Source organism: Megalops cyprinoides, chromosome 18, assembly GCF_013368585.1.
Source record: "Megalops cyprinoides isolate fMegCyp1 chromosome 18, fMegCyp1.pri, whole genome shotgun sequence".
Lineage (NCBI taxonomy): Eukaryota > Metazoa > Chordata > Actinopteri > Elopiformes > Megalopidae > Megalops > Megalops cyprinoides.
Window position 1 is genome coordinate 20223327 of NC_050600.1, and position 24043 is coordinate 20247369.

Sequence of the window (24043 nt, forward strand, 5' to 3'; positions counted from 1 at the left end):
TTAACATAAGTACAGTGCCTTGCAAAAGTATTCAGACCCTTGACCAATTCTCACATTTTACTGAATTAATCATTTTAAGGTGTCATTGGTTTTTAAGGTGTCATTACAGCGTATACACCTGTACACATGTGAGCAACACCTTGCACATAAAACACCACAGGGATACAATAACACAATTCAGTCTCACAGAAGACCTTGTGATGATGATTACTATAACACTCACCCACTGCTGTATTTTCCAATGCCATACCTCAATTCTGAAATACTGAGTACTGGCAGTCCATTTCTCCTCCCAGATCATATGAACTAATCGCCTGTTATCAGCAGTATATCTGACTCAAATCCCTTTGCATCGGGAACCTTGCTCGTACAGTATGTTCTGTTCTCCTGATCTGTCATTGGTACTGCCATGCGCTTTTGACCAGGTAATATAGCTGTTGATAATGCCCTACCGTACGGTACAGTGAGGTAACAGGAAAAGCAGTTTGAGCGCCTTCCCTCAACTCCACACTGTGAAAGATCAGCTGAGAGGAGCTTCATTCACTGTAGCACATCACTCGGTGCGCATAATACAGGCATCAACTGTAATTTTGCGCCTGGCTGGAAATCACAAGCCCTCTTTGCTCTCTCTACATTTATTTACACACAGTACTGTGTGTGATGTGCATAATGCACATGCAGCCGCATTATACAAGTGGGCATTTCCACCTGTGGAAATTGGCAGACATTATGAAAAGTGCTCCATTTCGCACATTAGCAATGCATTTTTCTCTTGGCTGGTCCACGTAACATCAATGAGGCGTGCACGTGCATCCTATTTAGTGCCACAGTTGCACATTGTCGGCACACGTGAAGGCGCCCTCACCGAGTAGGGTTTGTCTGTGCCCTGCGCTTTCTCGTTCAGTTCCTCCCAGCGTTAACGCTTTCAGGAGTGCGGCTTGCGTTTTTCTGGGGGCGTTCCATTCACCTACAGTGCTTCAACGCAGAGCTCGGGGTGCCAGTGGTGTTCTGAGGACATCGTTCAAGCTCTGCCCCACGTGACAGACACCACATTCTGTCCTCATGCCCCATCAAAGTTTAACCGCTGTACTCAGGCAGTTTTTCTCTTAATGCCAACTCATAACAAACTGTCGTTTTTATTCAGTGCAAACAAAATTTTACGTTTGATTTATTGTTTGATAACCCAACTCACAAATCTGCATGGGAATAAAAGGTGGAACTGAATTGCCTTTAATTGCAAGTCAAAGTAAGGGCAAAGGCTGAGTGGATCCAGGTGTGAGTGTCCTAAATGAACGGAGAGGAGTTTCAAATTATCTTCAAAAGTAGACAAGTGGATGACTCATTTTAGATATTGCGCAAGAGGGCCCGCTTTTCTCCGTGGCTTAGCTTTCTGCTCACTCCCTTCAGCCGCAGCAAGCATCCCACGAGTTAAATAATGATCCAGACGTGCACACTCATGTGAGTCCAAGTGAGGAAAATTGTTCTCTGAAGAGAACTTCTTCCACACATACAGAAGAGTTGGGGGGTTCTGCACAACCTTCAGGAGAAAATCGTTTTTTAATGGCAGGATTATTTAATCGTCTTTCACCTTTATTCAATGGGCCCTGAGAGGAAATCAATACCGAGAAAAGGCCAGATGGCCCATGAACGACGCTTCAGGTTTGCACCACGATGTCTTCTCTGTGTCTTAAGTGGTTGCGTCAAAGGTGGTTGCGAAGGTCAATGGATTTTTGGTTTTTGCGCACGGGCCTCGTGTTGTTAGTAGCATTTTGATGTCTGCACAAAAAAGTGGTGCCCCCCATGAATGAGAAATATCACCCTACCGTGGTCAGCATTGACACCCGTAATGAATGGACTCCACTTATGTCCACATGAATGCTAATGAAATACAGCCCTCTCCCAGGGGATGGGGGATCGACCCGCGATTCCCTCTGCATTGGAAATGTGGGGGATTGTGGCTGACCTTTGAAATGGCTTAAGAGCGCCAAAGTGCTAAAGGTATGTGTCATCACACGCATACGGGAACATGCAAACACGTGCGGCGGTGATCATTATTACAGCTCTGCTGAGACGAATGTGCATGATGGAATGCCAAAGACAGAATATGTCTGCTGATGAAAGCGGTCAAAGTACTGAAGAGGGCTGAACTTTTACAGCTTGAGATAGAAGTACATCCAGTGGCATGAATGCAGAACTTAATTTCAATGTGTGTACAGCTTGTCTGCTAAGACATTTTGCATTTTTCCCACAGCTATATAGGATTCATTGCAACATTATAATGACATGGTGTCTGTGATTCAACAAGTACACAACAATACACATGGCAACAGCATACTACAACAACAACTACTACTACTACTAATAATAATAATAATTGTTATTAGGCATTAGTAGTTACTATTATTAGTAATAGGAATAGTAGTAGAAGTAGTATGCTGGTGCCATGTCCAAGGACATTTACAATGCATGAGTGCAAAAGTGAACAAAATCTAGAGTACTGAATAGTTCATGCAAGTACATCATCTCAGATATGTTCAAACAAAAATGCAATTATATGCAGTTTAGATTAAAAAAAAAAACAGGAGGAAGAACAGCAACCGCAAGAGTAACGGTAATGGATCATAAGAAAAACACATTAAAAATGCATCGCACACACAGGCAGCTAGAAGAAGCTGAAGTGCAGTGGAAATGCCTTCCTGAAGAGCACTACAGTGAGAGGGCAAAGTGAAAGAGGTGCCAAGAATATCAGGCGAAATGCACACCTCTCATAACGGCTCCACAAATGCACCAGCCCAGCACCTCTCCTCTATCGCGGAGCAAAACCTTTTAGCTTCAACATCGCCGCAAGAATAACAGATGGTATCAGGGGCTTATATTCAGGCTAATGGAGCTTAAGACTCTCTCGTCTGTGCTTGGGTAAAAAAAAAAAAAAGATTTAGACCATTTAAAAAAACCTCATCGTCACTTACCTTACTTTCCCCAAAATGACTTTTAAAGACCTGCTCATTCTCATGATAAAACTATAAAGATAAAGATCACATTCTACACTATTTATATATTAATATATATAATTTATATACATTAGTTGTTGTTGAAACTTTGCTTGTTGTAGTGTTTTGTCTGTATTTGCAGAATGTCACTGGTTACAGTAGAGCTGTGTGCAGTACTGATAATTCAAATGTGGCCCAATGTTTTCTGTATGCATTGCCCTTATGACCCTTATAATATGCCTTATAAGTCGTGTGTGGATAAGGCATCCTCCAGACAAGTACATGTAAAATGTAAAACCGTGAAGCTACAGCAGATAAGACAAAGAGTCTGCACCTATTCAGCATTTCAGCGACCGATACCAATGAAAGGTGCAAATGGCGTTCGTCTCAAAGCATTACCATTCTAGTGACAAGGAGGTTAAGTATTCAGCAGGGACCTGACAATGAGGCGCACATCCCTTCAGCAGCTGCAAATTGTATATCAGTGGCACATCTCATTATAGGGTGTGACAGAGGTGACTGATGGCCTTCCTTAGCACTCCTTGTGCGTTTCATAATCATATTTCTGTCTGTCCACTGTCAATCAGATTTCTTACAGATCTGTCCCACAACCTGAATGACAGAAAAATCTGTGAACATTTAATCATAAATTGCGATGCTTACATTTTCTAGTTTTATGAAACTGGAAGTCCACGTTAATGGTTTTCTTACAGTTGCACCGACATTATTCATGAAGTGTACGCTGCATGCAGATGTGTTCAATGTTGTCAACATTCAGTGTATGGCTGTCCCTTTTCTAACTAATCTTAGCCAAAGTATTTCATCATCAGATAGATTCCCAGTGGAACTGTGCCCCAATTTTGAAGAGGTTTGCCTCTGAATTAATACAACCATATAATTGCATTATATGTATTGTATAAAAATTGTATGTTTGTGATACATGTAGTAAAACCATCCTTGTTGAAAGGGCTGACAGGACAGGCTGTTGTTGTAGGTAAAGTGTTATTTAAAAGAGGCTGCCTCAGTGAACTGGGATTCCCCGCGGGACGTTCTCACACGGGACAGTTCCGCATGTTCTGATTGGACGTGCCACTTGGCCTGCATAACGAGACGTGCTGCACCGCTCCAGAGATCAATGAGAACAAACTCACCCAAGGCACTGTGTTTGCTTTGGCTGTTTCAAACATGATTAACTTTATAAATCGTCCAAACAGAGATTAGCATTTACAAAGTTTATCGAGCGGATTAGCGGCAACGGGAAATGGAAATTTGGCCGTTCACACTCGGACCCGCGTTGTGTGTGTATCTCAGTAGTGCCTTCCAGAAAGGGCTAAAGATTAGCGGGGATGACAACATCAGGGTCAAACAGGCAACACAATAACGCCCCCTGCATGAATAATGAGCTGACTGGGAACAGGTGGCAGAACAGAAGGAGGTGACAAGGGCATTTGACTGAGAGTTTGCCATTGCAGTTTTTGGTGGTTCTTCCAACCTCCTTAATTAGTTTCGCGGCATTCATATCAATTAGTACCGTAAGGGAAATCTAAGCTGGGATTCAGTCCAAATGCAATTTGGACTTTTTCCTCTAGCAGCAAATTTAAGCAAGTGTATTCTTTTCTGTATTCTTCTACTGCTTCATGGGATTGGCAGGTGTTGAAATGAACAACAAATGTTTGGTGAGAAACAAAAAAATACAGCACCTCCTCAGAAATGTTACGCAAAATGTATGCAAGGACTTAGGAAAGGACTTTAAAAAGTTATAAAGCTTTGCAGTTTTAGTCTACTTAATATGTGTTGGGTAAATATTAATACTTTCTCTGTCTTAAATTTTTTAGTCAAATTTTTCCCCTGTGGGACGTTTTTGGAAGCAAGGCTCATTGTGGAGCATTTCAAGCAGCACACACACACACACACACACACACACACACAAACACATTCAAGTTAAGCATCTCACTTCACAGTACAACATCAATATGTGACACTGCCAAAGCTATAATTATATGCATAATTATATGCTAATATGTGTATAAATACATATATGCATAAATGCTACAGGATGATAATTGTAAATATGGGTCAGGATCATCATTCAGATGATGGGTTATAAGTGCCCTTGAAACTGTGTATCTGTCTGTAATCATAAGCCTCTGAAAGCCTGTTATCAATGTCAACATACAGGCATATGGGCACCACCGGTCCCATATACCTGGGCTCTGGAACAAGGCTGCATTGTCTCGGAAATGAGGATGCCATGCTGTAGATGCTGTTTTCCCAAAAATCAATAAGTATTTTCAACCCTTTCTCTTCTTGTCCAATGACTCTGCCTCACAAGATATGGCTAAAAATGTTCATAGCAAGTGGGGCAATCCTTTTGTGCTCCCGGTTCACACCTATATGCCCCAATTTTATATCATCATGCACCCAGTTCACATACCAATGCTCCCAGTCCACCAGCACACGATCCCAGCTCACTTCCTGACGTCTTTTCAACGCGATGTAAGCGTTTTTGCTTTTGCTCCTCGCTTCGCCTCCATCTCTCCGCTGCCCACCCTGACTCCATCCCTCCCCCATGGATCCCCAAATCAAAAATTGGCTCAGATTTTGAAAGTACATAAAGTTCATAAATAAATCCCTTTCAGTGCGATCGCGTTTTTTTGGACGCAGCCCTCCGAGCACCATCAATCAGCGGAACTTTATCGAGAAGAGGGCCTGATGAAAAACAGTTGGGTCGGGCAGCTGAGGCCTCAGATATGCCCATGATCGCTGTGCCCATAATTCCCGATCCTTTGAAAAACCGGAGATCCAGCCGTAAATCAAGCGGAATGGGCAATCCGTACATGCTGCGCAGGTTCTGACTCTCCGCGTATAATTAATCACAAACTCTTGTGTACTCCCATGATAAAGAGCACATGTCAAATGAGCTTATTTTGATAAATCCTCTCTGCCAAGACCACTTCTGATGCACTTGCAAAACAGGAACATAAATTGCTCTCGGTAAATAATTAAATCATCAGGACCTTGGAAGACGGAGCTAGGCCTGTGAAGGCACACAGCACAACTGTGCGGCCATGAGCAGTCAGATTGATCCCCAGTGCTTCACCTAGCTGCTGAGTCTCCTTCTCTTTGGTGTCATAATGGCTGTCAGTTTTCTTTTATGTAACAACAACAACATTACAACATTGACGTAAGGTTCTTTCACTGTGCATGGTTAATCTGTAGGGAAATATCAGTACACTCAGAGTGAACAGTTGAAATAAGTCTTTCTCTTGAAGGATTTCAATAATTAAATAATCCTTGCCTGATTGATTTGGCCTTTTTGATCATTTTGACAAAGTTTAAAACAAAGACTTTGCGTTTTTTTTCCTAATACAAACTCTATATTGTGGTGAAGTCTGCATATCTTAAGTATCTTAAGAGTACGTTCACACAGACTTATGCATATTCCTTTCTTGGGAGCTGTTTTATGCATGGAAGTGTTTCTTACTGAGGATTTTCAGTGAAAAATAAAAAGAGGATGTCTATAAAACAAAAAAGACCTTGTAATTCAAAAGTAAAACCAAAAAAGATAAGATTATTTGTTGTCTCCCAGAACATTTACCTCCACCGTGATACACAGTAGCAACACAAAACAAACTTCAATTCAAAATATAAAATCAAGTTAGCAAAGCTAACAAAAACTCAGACACTAAGTAAGACTGAAGATCTCCTGGGCCACCCTTACACACCATTTAAGGTTCATGTTGATATTTTGATGGTGTAGATCAATAAACCAACAGATCAATCATCAAACAAGACAAGCAGTGATGTGAAATTGTACCTGAATCATGCAAATGGTTTTAAATGAAAGAGAAGGACACTTGTCACATCAGTGACTCTGACAATTAGGTAGAAGTATTTAGAGGAGCCACATACTGTATAGCTCCTTGCCGACTGTAGGGGTTACCTTTCTGAAAAGACCATCAACAGATTTACGCTTGGTGAGGAACTGACTCTATGATAAACCAAAGGCTGGGAGAACGTTCCAAGAGAGACAAATCTATACGATTCACTTTCACATCAAGATTAAAAATAACCATGCTAAACTGTCATAACACACGGGCTTATTTGTACAATATAATGGTGACAAGACAGCACAGGTTTAAAGAGGCACAGAACTGTGCAAAGAGCACAGAACCACGGTGTTAACATTGTCAATGTTATTAGCTATTTGCTATCAGTTCTAATAACATAGCCCAGGGTACATAAGCTGACGATGCATGCTAGTGATACCACAAACACTGACACAGTCTTCACCCTGATGAAATGGACAATTTCACAAAGAGGAGCTGTCCTTGCTGATGCCGTTCAGCACCTGCACCCAACAAGCTGTTACCCATAGTCTCCCCAGCACAGGGTCCTGTTGATCACAGGAGTTATGGAGACACAAACATGCTTCACAGGCTGAATAAATCATGACTTATAAATCATTTACCTCAATAAACTTGCTGTAACTGGAGCGCTCCACCTCATGCTCTGGCATGCATCTTTCCCATGACAGCTGCACCTACACAGTAATAGATGCAGACAGACAGTCCACACGAGACACACACACATGGAGGCAACAGGAAAATGAGCACAAGTGATCAAATGCAATTTGAACTGCGGAGGATCAAGATGGAGGACTCCTGTTGGTAAAAGTGGTGAAAGACTAAAAGACTGGCAAAACCACACACGATTTATAAACTGCATGAAATCAGAATGGCGTTTGTTGAGGGACTATTGTGTGTATTTTCATGATTTTTATGTATCTGTTCACATTACAGATTCTGATATAGCTGGTCTCTCTTTCGCCACTGTACAACATTGCCTATTATGACAGTGGCACATTGTATAGAGCCACCTTATCGATTTGCAGGTTGTGTTTTTTATGAACCACAGAGGGAGGAAATCGGTTTTCACAGATTTTTTGACTTTTCCAACAACCTATTTCTTCTCTTGCTGGCTGGGTCTCCCCAGATACTTGCAAAGATGTGGGCGTTCAGTGGCAGTTCCCAAGCCAACTCGCCACGACTCTGGGATCAAGCGTTTCCCCGGTGACCAGGGCCGGTAGCATGGACACCTAATTACTGCGATGCTCGGTCCCATCATTCTGTTTGACCTTTGAGGGAAGTTTTGCAAACAAACCACCAAGGATTAGATTAATTGATCCCCTAAGCTGCCGTTTGGAGAAAAGCAGAGAGGATGAGCTCCAGGTCAATTTGGTCAGCTCCTGTGAGCTAATGTGGCTGTCTCGCTAATTACCGCCACGTCCATCAGCGTCCTGCCTGTGATGGCGGACTGGTGGTCACAGGTACAAAATGGCTCTCAGAACATAACCTGGCAGTAGCAGCATCTCCAGCAACTGTTCGCTCATTTCGTCAAGTCCTTGCTGTGAACTGAATATTCCCTCAGTGGTTTTGGACAATGACTGGCAGCCATGCAGAGCTCTTCTGATGTATGTCATCGACTGATAGCTTGGATCAATCTCAAGGCATGTTTCTTCCAGCGGTGAGATTTGTTAGATTGCCATCCTCTCTGCAGCTGTTTGTCTCGTCTTTTTGTCTTTTTTGTTTGCCTGTAACACATTTCACTGACACATTTCATTTCATTTCATTCACATTTCATTGATTGCAGTGCCAGACATTTTGTTTTATTAAATGAAATTTATATTATTCATACACCTGTTTCGTCCAAGATTTGAACCTTCAACCTTCTGGCTATAAGTGCCACTCAATATCCTCTATTCCACCATTTGACTTTGAAATAAACAAAAATGATACTGTTATTTCAGTGCCAGTTACATAAGAAAATTATATATTTTGGGTCATATTCTCTCATAAGAGCACAAAGATGAGCACACATATCCAAACTAAATTTTGGAATTTCTGACTTAAAATAGGATGTGCTATCTAAAACCGATGTGCTGCTTATCAGCTCCGTCAGCAACTGCTCAACGTTTTACTATTACTTTCTTATTTAGGGGGGATGTGTATTGGAAGTTTGTGCTAGATAAATAATACCAAAGAGGAAACTGAAAGGGGTGACAAAAAAGTGACATAATTGACAAAGAATGGGAAAGAGTACACAACAGAGAAACGTATACTTGCAATTACTTCTTCTAATCTTATTACCACATATTACCAGTGCTGTGCAACAATGTGAACAAGCAAATCACCAAGGTACTGTATATTATTTGCAATTTCTATTTCTTTTTTTTGCATTTCTTCATTTTGGCAAATGTCACCTGTCATAGGGTTTTGATATATATGGCAAATCCACAAACATTTTGCCTAAATATACACTGTTGAGGTCAGTATATTGTGGAGCTAGTTGACAAAGAACCTTACTTTGTAGTTATAACACCTGCCAATCAACACTACAATCTTAAATTGTGACAATAATTTAGGCAGTGAAAAAGTTGGGACTGTACAGTAATATGCATTGTCCTAACATCGAGATCGGACAATGTGGTTAAGATCGCTTTGTTTTGAAACTGCAGATGTTCTAAACACACATCCCACTAGCTGTGATTACAGAGGTTAGGATTTGGATGTCTTTTTGGCGTGGTCTTGGAACCATAACTCTACACAAACAGTGTAACACTCACGCATTTCAGACCACAGAGCATGCAAACTCTTCTCAGGCTGAAAGACATTTAATCGTTGCAGAGCTGGAATTTTTTTAAAACGCAGACCTGCCTGGAAGCACAGTGGCATTGTCATTACCATCATCTACTGCATGTGAGCGAGGCACCCCTCCATTACCCTAGCTGCCACAGTATGTAAAGCCTCCGTAACCTTTTCATCTTTGAACACAGTGAAGTCAGAGCGCGGGCATGCCTTCCAGAGTGAACTGAATTCTGGGTAAAATCAGAGACTGAGCCTGGGAAGACGCTTTCATTAGCGCCGAGTTCGCTGCTGGAGCGGAATGTCATGCCCGATGAACCCGGGACTCTGTTCTACAGGATCCGCCAGGCTCCCAAGCGCTTGCCTTCCACCTCCCAATTTCAGCTCCCCCTTGTGAGGGAATGTCACAGGGGCACTGCTGTTCCGCGGGGGTTAATAACCGCTCCCCTGCTATTCAAAGCCCAGAGTCACCTCTATACATATATAAGGCTTCGGTTACTGAATTGACAAGTTCATTTGGAATACAATAACTGAGCCGTGGTAATAAATTCTAGGTTGAGTCAATAAATCTCCATACATTTCAGTAAATATTCCTTGGGGACGAAACAAAAAAAGCTTAAACTTGACCTACAGACACAGTGAAATAGCTGTGCAGAAACTGACTCATTTAAAATCATGGTCTTTATTGCTGTTGTGCTCACTTTCTCTCTATTTTAATCTGGTTCTGTATCACTGTGTTCTTCTATCATATTGCTGTATGTGTTAAATTGTTGTAGAATTCATGATCAAAGACTAAACACTACCATCAAAAAAATGTTCCGATTAAATTTAATTTATAGAATGAACACTTCCATTTATTTATTTATGTTATGTAATTTCGAGAATCACGAAGATGATGAAATTATAAAATGAAATTAGTAATCAGAATCCTAAATCACAAATGGTCCGTTTTTATGCTCTTCCGAATCTGACAGAGTCCTTATTACAACTAATATTTGCTGGTTCCCCAGCATTATTGATTCATTTCTGTTCTTTCCCTAAATAAGGAATCCAATTGGCTTTGCATTAAATCATATTCGACACAGCAACCCAATGACTCTTGAGTCACTTTCCAGGAAGACCTAACAAAAAAAATAAACAAAAAATAAAGCTAAGTAATCCCATTATTCATGTCAGAAAATCAATTCTTGGAAAAAAAGTGAACACCAAATATTGTTTTCTAGCACATCTTTCCTAAGGCGACCCACTCAAGCCCTTGTCTGTGTCTGTGTGCTAACAGGACTCATCAGTGATGCTTGCGGGCCTTCCAACGTCCTGCTGCCAGGCCATCTCCAGGGAAGCCACCTGCAGGAAAGGCATCTAGTGACGCACAAATGCTCAGTGAATGAGGCATTGATCTCGGTGTAGAGAGGCAGGAGGGCTGAAATGCAGCTCTGTCACGTGGTCGTCTGTTCAGACGTACACCTGGCACAGGGCCGGCGACACGGGAGGCGTGGCTGAATTCAGGGTCCCGCAGGCTTCCGCCCGCATCCCAGAGCGCCATCGTGCAGAACGTGGGCGCCAATTTTGGGTGTAGGGCAGACAGGAGGGGAAAAAACGAAGCCGGCCGCCGCTCAGAGTCACTTGAGTCGGCCTTGAGACTTCAAAGGGAAACTTTCAGACAGTGTATTTCCAATCCTTCATTAGTTCCCTTTGCGCTCAGATCAGAGTGTTTCTAAATGTCGGCTCCTCTTAATGAAGGCTCTGGGCTTAGACGATCTGATGTCAAACTACTAACAGATTTCCTCCTGTGATCCTGACACGCCGCTCCGATGTTGCATCTCTCAAAAGGGGGCTTCAAAGTCCTAGGAAATCCTGGGGCTAACACCAGAGGTAAGAAGCAATGATCACTACGTGGTTACCATATTACACTTTCATTTCCCACACATTTCCAGGACTTGTATCAGTTCTACCAGTTTAGATGGAAACCTCCATGCTGGTGGATCTTGGATACCCTCGTTCAGTATAGGAGTACATAAAGTAACAGACCACTCCAAAATCCTGCAGTGGGTCCTACCCCAGCTGACAAGTCTAAAATTAAACTACCATGCAGCTCAAATGAGAGCTCTCACCAGTGCAATCCATTCACTGCCCAGAGTGAAACACAGTTTGATAAATCTGTGCAAGGTAAATCCATTAAGAGTGTCAGGGGTCAATGTCATCCAACAGCGAAACGAGGGGCCAAATGGTGTCGTGCCGGCTCTTATTGATTATGGATTTGCCCGGCAATATTTAATTGAAACCGGTCCTGTGCTTGCTTCAGCAAAGATCTGTATCAGCATTGTGTGGATGGAGCAAGGCCTGCCCTTCAAGATGTACCTTAGACTTAATTCCAGTGGAGAGCCTGGGATAATTTCTCATGCTAGGCTGAATTCAAATGACGTGACTGTTGCCTTCGAATCAGGCAGTACATGAAAAGTTGCAATGCTTAATGTAGCTGACTGAAAACAGCCAAGGAAAGCTGTGCATGTTGGAGCAAAAGGGTCTTGACTGTCGCCTTAAAATCAGCCGGTACTTTTATACATTCCACAGTCTCTCTGCAAGTTACATTTTACCAGAGCGCAATTCTGTATTTCATGATGTTCAATAACAAACTTATGACCCTTAAGTCCAACCTCTGTGCCAATGTGCATAACAACTGAGTTTGGGGGGGGGGGGGGGGGGCATGGCAAGGCAAAATGTGAAGTTGTTTGTTTATCTTTCACACAGTAAGAGGCAAGAGTTATGTAGCCGCACGCTCCTTAGAACACCTTGAATCTGTCACCTCACCTGAGTGATCTTTCTTAAAAATTGACTGTGTGTGTCTGAACCTAAGCTTGATCAGATTGATATACTGCTCCTGTCAAACTCCCAGCATGTGCTTTACCAGCTGACCTTTGAAAAGCTGCCATGCTTAATGTAGCAGACTGAAATAGGAGGCAAAAGAAGGCTATCTACGTTATAGCAAAAGGGTTGCTTTTCAATGTGCTGGTACGCAGAACGCATCTTGCGCCTGTGTTTAATGAGTGGTTTATCTATATTGTGATGTTTTTTTGTTATGATGAAGCGATCATGTTCCGGCAAATCAAAGCTAGCCACAATTCATTCCAGATGGCTGACTTTAATTTTGAAGTCTGTCATTTGTACACGTCCTGCAATGACCGCGATCCGCGGTGACAGTGTGCGACATGACATTTGATGATAAGAGCACGCGTTGTTTGCGAGCCCCTGTGTTTTTTTTTTTTTTATGAAAGGTCAGCTACGGTCCACTACACATTCCCATTAGGGTAATTGGGACCCGCTACAAAGCTACAGTGTGTGTGACAAGGGTGGGTGGATGTAAGCGGTGACGCAGGGTGGCTTTCCATCAGATCTGTACGTCTTATTATACTGAATCCCATCCACCCTGTAAGGCTGCTCTGTACGCACCCCTGCTCAAAGCCGTTCCCTGTTATTGCCACATTGTTACGGGAGGACGCCTCACATGTTGTTGGTAATCTGAGCTCGGAACAACCAGGGAAGAGCACCAGCTACCTCACGTGTTAGAGGTGCGATGCCTTGTTATTCCAACTCGTATCAAGTAGTGTTTACACTTTGTGGTCTCCCTTATCCCCCTGAAATTGTTAGCAAATGTACTTGGATGTTAGCGACAGTCTGTGGCAGTTTTTCAGTACACTGTTCATTTTGGAGTTTGCTGAAATTGGGTGAGACAAGTGACAGGTGATTTCCCGGCATGACTGCTGTTGACCAATCAAATTGCTGGGCCTTGGGAGGGAAGCCAGTTCTTCTGTTATCGTTTCTCTTGTTATGTTTAAACACACTGTTCAGCGTTTAAAAGGGAGACAGACACATCGTTTAAGCTCCTGCAAACTTCAGGTTAATTTAAGCGTAGTAAATGTCAGGAAATTTGTACAATTTCTTCCCTTTAATAAATTGAGTATTATCTGGGGACTGCCATGATAAGCTAGCAGTCAGACAGGCTGCAAATGAGAACGGGATCATTAAAATGTTACAATGCGTTAGTGAAGAGGCTTATCTGTGCAAATAATGGAATTTCTCCGCTTTTCTGCCTTTTTCCGTCTCTCACCATGGCAACCCGGTGACATCCGGCTCCCAAGCATGACGTTTAATAGGCTCCACACACCCCCGGCACCGAAGCACTCTCACAGAATACACGCGGAGAACCAAATGCACCAGTAGCAAAAACCACAAACCTTTAAATGGGGGGGAGGAATGTTTTATGTGTTACTTCCCAAGAGGGAAATGTTGCATTTGCAATGTTGAATTTGCCATTATGATGTTTTCAAATCCAAAAGTAAGGTCTGCTTTCTGGGAGCAAAGGTTATTGCAGACATAGCTCATAGTACCTAAATATTATTTATCCATGATGCTACGGGTAAAACCACAGCAGTTAACAATGTGTTGCCATTTGTATTGCTTTCTGTTGCCCTACTTCTTTTCACTCCACTGTTTGCTTTGTCTATGTCATCAAAGCATTTTGTAACGTCCCGATACGCTCGTTCCCTTCGTTGCCACGCTCAGGTCTAAATCACAGCTGCTGTGCGTTTCGAACCCGTCTTCATAACAGCACACGTGTAGCGGCCTGCAAGCGTCTGACAGCCCACTGCCAGCGGACTCATCCAACGCCATTTAATAGGTATTTAATACCGTGTCATAAAGTGTAGGCCATTTGCCGACAGATCTCGGATGTCTCCGATGACAGATGCTCAAGACAGACTGAGCCAGCAGGTAGTCTGTCAGCTCAGATCACCATATGACCGGACTGGATGCCGAGAGGTCAGTTTGTTAAAGAAATAAATAAATAAATAATCACCCTTTTAGTTTGTCCCGCAGGGGTAGAACTACATCACTCCTATAATAAGGGCCAACTCCGAAGTGAGAACTGCCGAACTGCTGCCTGCCTCTCCATTGATTATATATTACGCTTGCTTTCGAGTGGACTCCAGGAACATCTAAAAAAGGAACTCGTATATTTAGGAGGCAGAGGAGAAATGGATGGGTTTAGGGCTATCAGTCACTGCTAATGCTCCTGCCTATCAGTGAGCCGCCACACTCCTTTTATTCGTGAGATTGCTTCCTTCGGTGGTGAGAAATAATCTATGAGGACAGATTCAGGCTCCTTTAAAGAGCTTAGTTTCACAGAAAGTGCCCTCATTGGGGTTGATGAATCTCCCAATCACACTGAAGTCAGTAATCCTGTACGCAGCGCGGGATGCTGCTGTTACCGCACTTTGAGGGCTGGGTGTGTGTTCTACTGAATCAGAATTCCATCAAGGAAATACGGTGTAACGTGAGTAATCCCGGCAAATGAATGAACAGGGAGCAATGTGTCGTTTCAGTTTCTTTATTCAACATGATCCCCCCACTAAAGTAACAATGTTGAATGTCCCAACTGTACATAATGGAAAAACCCTCCTTTTTGATGGTCTAAGTCTCACACAATGCAAACTGACCAGAAACACAACAGTGTATGGTGAAACATGAAGGAATCAGAGGAAAATACACTTTTCAAAAAAAATACTTCCGTGTGCTAAATAAACTTGTGACAAATAAGCTACCGTGTAAACTGCCAAGCTGACATACCTCTGGAGAACCAACGCTATCAGCAAATGTGGCATCGGAATTTGCTGTAAACTGGTGGAACAAATCTAACTTAAGAAAAGCATCTGGCAAAAGCAGATGTGAGCAAATGAATTGTGGCCAGAGTGAGCAAAAATAACAACAGCCTTCTTGCTTTAATGAATCTGAGATTAAAACGGTCTAGATTCACAGACAGACTGCAGCTACTTATCACATGAAGATAGGACGTTACTAATTAAAGCCAGACCTGGACTCCAGAAGTGCATATTTGTGAGATGGTTGCACAACGTAACTGATGCAATTCAATTTATCATCTGATTGTTTTGGTTGGCTGGTATTTTCAGATTGTGGAAGAGGGGAGTGTCACGTGATTCATTACCATTTAGTAATTTAACCTTCCTCTAACCCCTAGCAAACTTGGAAATTTTAGGCCTGCTTCCTCTCTAAATATATGTAAATGTGTGTATTTATATCTAGATACAACACAGCATGGTACGGTAATAAAGCAAACAGATAATCGTTAACTGAAGTAGACCATTGTAACAATGCTTGCATTGCTTATCCATATTTACTTATCCAACGGCCAAGATGGATCTATTTGAAGATTAAACTGAAGAATTCCAGTTCTGGCTTTAATTCACATCCAGCTCAGCTCCATTCAATAAGCTGTTGGGGTTCATCTGTGAATGTGGCCATAAGTTTGAGAATTGAGAGGCAAAAATACAAGGAAATAGGAATGCAATTACAAGGTTTCAAAATAATTAACAACTGTACTGCTGAGTAAGCACCACTTCTTAACAATTCTAAATGCGATGGAAAATATTCACAGAAAAATCTTACAAATCGAAGACTATATGTAACAACTCTCTTCTTCTCAATAAAAAGATATTAAAATCTTGTGAACATTATCCAACCATTCAATCCACTTTTAGGCCGCACCTTACTTTATGGATCCAATGAAAACATTCATAACACTGTATAAAGTGCCATTTCAGACTATAAATTGTTATGAATTAGAGGTTGAACTGCCTTAAAAGATGAAACATCATTGATCTGTCTGCTATAGGACCCGACGGCAGTGATATTAAGCAACTGTGAATGTCACTGAATGGAGGTGAATTCTGTGTTGTGTAATGCCTAGTATGGCATTATGCATCTATAAATAAGAATTCTTTAAGTACACTAGAGGAAAATATGGTTTTGTACAAGAAGAGTGAAAAACACAGACGCCCCAACACCCAAAACTGAAATTCAACACCAGGAAATTTCTGTTGCAGAATTATTTAAAGTATTTTTGGCAATAGGAGCAGTAACTGTCTTATTACAAGTTTATATAATGTATTTCTGTTAGTCAATCAAGAATATCCTCAATCCAAATAGCATCTCTAAAATAAAAAAGCATTAAAAGATGAATAATGAAATTAATCAGTAATAAGTGCAATTGTGCAATTACTAGTTTTGTGTCATTTGAAGGAAAAAAAATCTGTATGGAGTATCACAAAGAGTATTAATAAATAAATACAGTAAGTTTAATCATACATGTCATTAATAATAGCCTTTTTACTATTTTATGTATATATTTATAGTTTTGGATTTTCTCACCTGATTTGTATTTCATACAGTTGAAGATCTACTGCCATATGCAACAGAAATAAATCCTGCACAGCAAAAATAGTCAGCAACAAACTTTTTTGTTGAAAATTTGTACAATTAAATCCTATCTTACCCAGGGCCTTACATAAACATTACATTAGTAAACTCTCCCTGCAACAACCTAAATGCATGAATTAACATTAAATACACTGAGTTCAACATATATATATATACTTGCGTTTCAGACAGTTATTTCTGAGGCAATGCCAAAATGCGTTGCTGAGTGCAGAAAATGCCAGCTAATGAAGATTATTCACTGCTGCCTAACGTTGATGGAGCTGGCCCTTAAAATTTAAGACAAAATTCCAATCAACTCATTCAAAGTTGGCTTTACGCTGATCTGAAATGGACTCAGGTGACTGGAATGTTCAACTGTCTGATTACCAACATTTCATTCACAGAAACTGAAAGTGACGCGGAATAACATGAGTAGGCTATCCCTGCGACATGCTCCAGAACGGTTCTCCAAATGGCAGGCGCGTGGAAATGGACAACTTCGGCAGGAGAATCACAGAACACAGAAACAGTGACACGTGCACAGAAATAAATAGTTCTTACTCCCCCTTGAGTGTCTCGCTGTGGCTGGGTTAGAAGAAGGGAGACTGGCTGGAGATGTAGACCCTCTGGCCGTTGCTGCCTGCCACTGGTAGGAGAGGGGAGAGTGGGCAGCCGGGGTAGGGGAAGGGGCGACACCCATAGGACAGCATGCCGTTACCAGAGGATGCCGGAGGCGTCAAGGCCCCGGGAGAGCCTGGGCCGTGGAACGTGCAATCTACACAAACACAAATGGGGAGAGTGCGATGAATGCCCTGCCTATCCTGTCTCTGCTGGCTTACCTCACAATGTGCCCTGAAACGGACCCCGAGCGGACCCCAAAATGGAACACTTTCGCTTAGCCGGCTTTCCCATTTGCCAGTCGGTGGGCGGGAGGCGTCGGTGTGACCGGATGCGGTCGACTCAACCTATCACCACGGCTTCGTTATGCGGCCAGATTTAATGAGCCCGCGGTGAGGCCGGACTCGCTAACAGAGATCACACAGGCAAATTGGCAGGGTTCATTATTTATTTATCCTGCCTGTAACTGTAAGCAAACAGCACTGGGGATATGCCGTGCTGCTCACGGCTCCATTAAGATGAAGCAGTCGGAAGCACAGAGCGTCGTATCAGTGCTCTATCCTGACACTGTTATGTAAATGGATTCTGAAATAAAAAGACACAGCCTAGACCAGTGTTGTCAGAGAGAGCCGGCTATTGGTACAGTCAAGTCCCTAAATAGTTTATTCCATCTTTAAGAAACAGGAATCATCTTATTCTGCCTAGCCTTCAAAGACATTTGACAGACTTCAACCTTGACCATGTGCGTACTGCAACATATTAGCAGCCTATCTACATTCACTGACAACTATAATCTTAATTACAAAAATCCTCTTCAAAGCTTTTCTTTAGTGGTAGTTCTCTGATCATTTTTCAATTGCAGAAACTTTAAAGTATTTTTTTGTTGCTTTTTGAATTGAAAAGGTTTGGCTTTATCCTCCTGTGGCTCATGTCTTCAATAGAATTCTGCAGGCCACAGTGTTATTCTGAGACTCTTTTCAAGAGAGGCTGCTTTTCCATACACCAGACAGTGACTTTCTGTCAGTTTCATTCACTTTCGGGCTCCCTTGTGAATCAATCGAGTCAGTTGCATCTTAAATGAAAGAAAAGAAATGGTTATACAGGGTGAAGGCTTCCAATCACGAGACGCTCTTTGGCTGAGTGAGAGTTAATTAACAGGGGGGAGGCTCCCGGTGGAACGTGCTGCGTTTTCACAGTGCCTCGCCACGCAGACACTCCAAACCATTTCAGGGCTTTTCTTCTTTGCGTAAACGCGGCGCAGTCTAAAAAGTGGTTTCTGTGTCATTACGGTCAAATTAACTTAGCCTGAAATGCCTTTTTACGAAGCTGCGGCCAAATGCTTCATTTTTCCACCTCACAGACTTTAAGACTAGCCCTGGCTTAACTTCTGTATGTTTGAAACAAACCATCTGTCCAACGCTAAGCTTAAGGGACTTATCAATTTAGAAATGAGTTTATTTTAGTATTGTTCCAGACCGGGGGTGAAAAAAGCCGTTCTAATGTTTTCTTTGACATATCTGAGTGCGTAACTTCTATGTTGCATAATGCTGTGGTGTTACATGGCTGGCATGGCTCCCACGGGCCGCTCTGTCAGCGTAATTGTTTGGTTTGAGCTTGGCGTGGGGGGACGCCAGGGGGCACCGGGGGGGCGGGCAGGGGGGAGTGAGACACTGACCTAAATTCCAGAGCGCGTTCTGCGCCGCCAGCTCCTTGGCATCCTCCAGGATGCTGCACACCTTGTCAGGCATGAAGGTGGAGCGCGTGCTGGGGATGACCACCTTGTAGATGAGCAGCAGCTTCCCGTCCTGGCCGCTGGTAGAGTACAGGTAGTACTCCGGCGGGGACCAGTTGTTCTTGTTGCAGTAGTACTCCAGGTGCGTGACGGACGAGCAGAACTGGCTGGGCTTCAGGGACTGCATGCTGACGGGCATGAGGCTGGCGCCGGGGAAGAAGGGGTAGATGCAGCGCTCCGCGTCGGGGGCGTAGGGCCCAGCGAGGCGCGCGGGCAGGCTGAGGGACCTCTCCGGGCCGCCGCCGTCGCCGCCCTCCTCCTTGCCCTGGAAAAACACGCCCTCGCCCATCGGCCCCCGGTGGCCCCTCTGGCCGAACCTGCGGCCGGCGTCCTTGTTGACGGGCTTGGCCAGGGTGACCTCGATGGCCGAGCCATCGATGTCCTTGCCGTTCATGATGTGCAGGGCGTCCACGGCGTCGCCGCGCCGGTAGAAGTGCACGAAGGCGTAGTCCGTCAGCTTCTTGACGCGCTCCACGGCGCCCGGCTTGTACTTGCTGAACTCGCGGCGGATGGTGTCCTCGCTGGTGGACACCATGAGGTTGCGCACGTAGAGCACGCGCACCCGCTGCATCGTCTCCTCGTCCACGTCCTTCTCCGGCTCCGCCCAGTCCACCTGGATGGTGTGGCCCCATAGCTGGAACGTGCCTGGGGACAGCACAGAGGGAGGGGGGTGGTTTCACAGCTGAAAGGAGGCCCGCCTCCTTCCTTAATGGGGGTGCAAATGGAAACAGTGTGCAATGAATGGAGACTAAATTAGTAAATGCTATCTTTAAAATCGCCTGAATAACTACTTTCAAAAATAAGTAGACACGTATTTTCAAGCAAGCACACTTTTCGGTCAACACCATTTACTTGCCAATCTCCGCTAAATCACTATTTTGACAAACATTACAGAGATGAATTGATCAATTTACAAGCTGTTTTTTCCAAGAGGCAGAAGTATGCCATTTAAACAGACACCTGTTCCAGAGTGAGTGGCAACATGATAGCTTTAGCACCATCTCCTGGTGAGCTTTAGTCAGTGAAAAAATTATTACCCATAGGGTAATACCCAAAGTATTACCCATAACATTAATAATTCAGTGTTTTATTTTATCATATACATCTCTTTTAATAAAAATAATGTCCAAAATCTTCAATATGACCATAAATGCCAAAATCAAAAAAGAGCTTAATAAATGGTGTTACCTATTTCAGAGTACATGGTTAGTTTGATCACTGCTCATGGTTACTGAACATCCACTGGTTTAACATTCAGCATTAACTTTAACATTCAAATTGAAATCAGTGCCTAAGCCCATAATCTCCAGTTAATTTCACACTAAACAGCACACTGCCCTGCCCGCCATCTGACCCCTACATGTTTGGCCCTGTCCAAAACATCACAGCTAAAGAGTTCGATTTTTCAAACAGGTGCCTCCCGCCCTGGGATGACGAAAGATACTGAAATACACCAAATTCTGGAGATTTTCACCCGAGTGAGCTGTTGCATTTAGTCACATTCCCTTGCGTTTCACATCTATCTTCCTTGCCTTTCAAAATATCCACCGATTAAATAGATTACAAATGACTGACAAAAAATGAAAACACCATGCTAAATTTGGGATTCTGGTTCATAAATGTTATAATTTACTTGCTGTGGTGCCGTGTGCATTTGTTAAAGACACTTTGGGTAAGTCTAGGAAACTAAACACAGAGAAAGTGCTTGGCTGTGTGGCCCTTTGATTTATTGTGCATTTACAACTATCTGAGGTTCCATTTTTCTTAATTCCAGATGGAATTTTCACAGGCAAGAACTTTGAATCTCAGCTATTGTTAAAGCTGCATGCAGACATGCTTGCTGTATGATAACCCCCGTCCACACCCAGTACCTGGTATCAGCTTCCTGCGGGCCATGGCGGCCGCTTTGTGCGACTCGTACTCCACGAAGGCGAAGCCGCGGTTCTTGGTCTTGTCGGTGGCGCTCGGGTAGACGATGACGTCCACCACGCCCTCCGTCACCTTCTTCATCTCCTCCAGGATCTCCTCCTTCTTCCTCTCCTTGGGCACGGAGCCTATGAAGAGCCGGCAGTTGTCCAGGCTGACGCAGACGCCGATGGGCTTGCCCGGCCGAATCTCGTAGTTGTCCAGCATGTGGATGGCCCTCTGAGCCGCCTCCTTGGTGGTGTACATGACGAAGGCGTAGCCCCGGTTCTCCCCGCTGAACTCCATCATCAGCCGGAACTCGTAGATGCGGCCCGCCCGCTCGAAGGCGGGCACCAGCTCGTCCTCGTACATGTCGCGGGGGATCTTGCCCACAAACACCTCGCAGCCGCGGGGCGGCGGGGGGCCCTCCCACCCTGAAACACCCACACAGACGACACCCTTCCAGCAAAGAAACAACCCCAACTTGCCAGAGGCAGGACATCTTTTCAAAACATTTCTGCCACTGAACCTGCATGTGACCACTCAATTCTCCAATTCAGTAAATGTGTGTACACCTTTTGCTGTAACATTTTAGTATGTTGATCTGTAGCTACGCTAATGTTATGCTAATATTACCTGCAGAACTGAATAATTCCCCCTGTAGCAACAACATAGCTCATGGCTTGGGATACTCTGCTGTATATGGTTTTGTTGGATATACTTAAAAGACAGTTATGGTGTGCAGAGGCAAGGGGTGTGCTGCTACCTGGAGGCGGCCCACCAAATTTCCTCTGCCCGTTCTCCTGCACCATACTGTAGCCTGACTTCTCCATTAAAGCCAACAGGGCTGCCTCCTTCGGCCTCTCCACTCGGCCACCTCCATGAGGCGAATTCACACCCTCTGCCTCCATCACTGATTACAATGCCTGGACAACTGAGAACATAAAAACATTTTCATGGATTGAAGTCTCAGCTGAAATACTATGAATGCATTCTTAAAACTCATAGAAAAGCAATATAACACAAGCACATTAAAATCAGAAAATCTACATTAAAAATTCCTGCTGTAGAAAGGAAAATGTTTCTCCATTCAAGCAGGTACAGGCGAAGTTTCCTAGCAAACGGTTAGCTATGTGGAAACGCCCCCTTAACTCACCCAACCACTTTCAGCTAATAGGACATACATACATTTTTTTTTATCGATGGGTATCATAAATTGCGACCTGCATTTAGCTATAATTGTGCAAGGCTTTAGAAAACTTACCAACTAGTTTGTCGGCTTAATAGTGTTAGAAATTTTGTTACCTGGCAGAAAGCAACGGACCACGTCTAACGTTATAACTTGCCAGGTCGTTTTGTCAGCCAGCAGCTTACTTGCCAACGTTAGCTACCGGTAACGTTAGCGAGTTTTCTAGCTGCCCGTAACTTATACGGGTTTGTAGTTTGTTTGCCACAGTTAAAGAAAATAAACGTCATTGCCAAAATCTAAAATAATGAAATTGTAATTAATGTTGACAATAATGCCCTTGAACTCTGATAACAAACGTAGGTTACATTTGCTAGCTACAGCCATTAGCTAGCTGGTTAACAACGTTCCCGCCATTGGTTAGCTAGTAAGCTTGCGCGAGTGTTTATTACTGCTCACAGACCAACTGTCTAATGACCTTACAGTAACTTTGCTGGCTAAAGATAGCTCATTTTCATCTGACCAAAACTCTTATCTCTCCCAGTTAACTGTTAACTTTGACCATAGCTGGCCATGTCATGTGAATTTTCAAAACCTCGTAAGGTCAGCTAGGTCTGATGGGCTATTTACATTTATTATTGTCGCTCTATACACTGGTTGTGGCTACCTAGCTAGTTAATGTTAGCTAAGATCCACTGGCATTACGTTCGATCTGAAAATTTTAAATACCCTTCAACACTGTACCTTTAGGTGAACGCGTATTTATCCGAATATATGTATGGAAAACTTTAAGTTGTTACCTAAACTAAAGAGCACCAAAGCAAAGTAAAGACTAACGTATTTAAATAACTAGCTTTCATACTTGCCAAACGTTCAATTTTTATCCACGAGGATATTCGTTCCGCTGAGTGACGCTACACTGGTTACTATTGAACCAATCAGAAAATACTGTTTTAATTAGCGTTTTGTCCGCCTGTGTTCACCTGTTTTTGAGTAATACGTTGCTTGTGTATTTGTTTATTTATAGCCTATATATCTCTTATGTAGAATGGCACAATGGCACAAAAATATAGGCAGCCACACAAATATCAAGTATACACAAATATCAAGTAATCCTTGAGAGGAATAGAAGTACTAATAACACGCAGACAAAGCAATAATAATGACCTCAGAGCCCACTAATCTCACGGTATTGCTCATAAAGTGTAAAACAAAGATATATAAAAATACTGTTGCTTGTACTACCATGCTGAAACTGCCATCTCAACAGGCGTGTTACAAGTCACCGCCCAAAGAGTTATTACTGGTATCTCTTAATTGGTACAATTAAATCCAATAAAGTGAGTAGATGAAATGCAGTGCCACAGTAACATGTCAGCCTCTATTGTCTAACCACTATTGCATACAGCAAGCAGGCTGTCATGAAAATCGTTTCAATATCTACTGTGGTCTGGGCTACATGCGCTTTGTATTTTGCAGCAATTAGGAGGACTGGCAATCCTGTGGGCCCCACTAAACTGGGAGTTCGTGGCTAAATGAACCTGAGCGCATGAAAAAATCAAAAGGCGATTTTCTACTGCAAGCACAGTCCCTGCCTTCACGAAACTGACAGCCCATGACCAGTGCTTGTAAATCCCTT

General features: G+C 43.1%; 1 protein-coding gene across 1 annotated transcript; it reads right to left on the reverse strand.

Moving 5' to 3' along the window:
* Positions 1 to 17493: 17493 nt before the first annotated feature.
* rbm46 (RNA binding motif protein 46) lies at positions 17494 to 22920 on the reverse strand. Its single transcript, XM_036551588.1, has 5 exons — positions 22894 to 22920; positions 21985 to 22069; positions 21185 to 21652; positions 19197 to 19958; positions 17494 to 17678 (listed from the first exon to the last, which is right to left on the reverse strand). The coding sequence occupies exons 2-5, from the start codon at positions 22049 to 22051 to the stop codon at positions 17494 to 17496; spliced, it is 1482 nt and encodes a 493-aa protein (XP_036407481.1). The 5' UTR covers positions 22052 to 22069; positions 22894 to 22920.
* Between the last annotated feature and the right edge of the window lie 1123 nt (positions 22921 to 24043).

Coding starts and splice junctions, on each gene's coding strand:
- rbm46 (XM_036551588.1), bottom strand. CDS start 22,051: ATGGAGAAGTCAGGCTACAGTATGGTGCAGGAGAACGGGCAGAGGAAA. Junction 21,653..21,984: donor ATTTGGTGGGCCGCCTCCAG/GTAGCAGCACAC, acceptor TGGGTGTTTCAG/GGTGGGAGGGCCCCCCGCCG. Junction 17,679..19,196: donor GAACGCGCTCTGGAATTTAG/GTCAGTGTCTCA, acceptor GTGTTTGTGTAG/ATTGCACGTTCCACGGCCCA.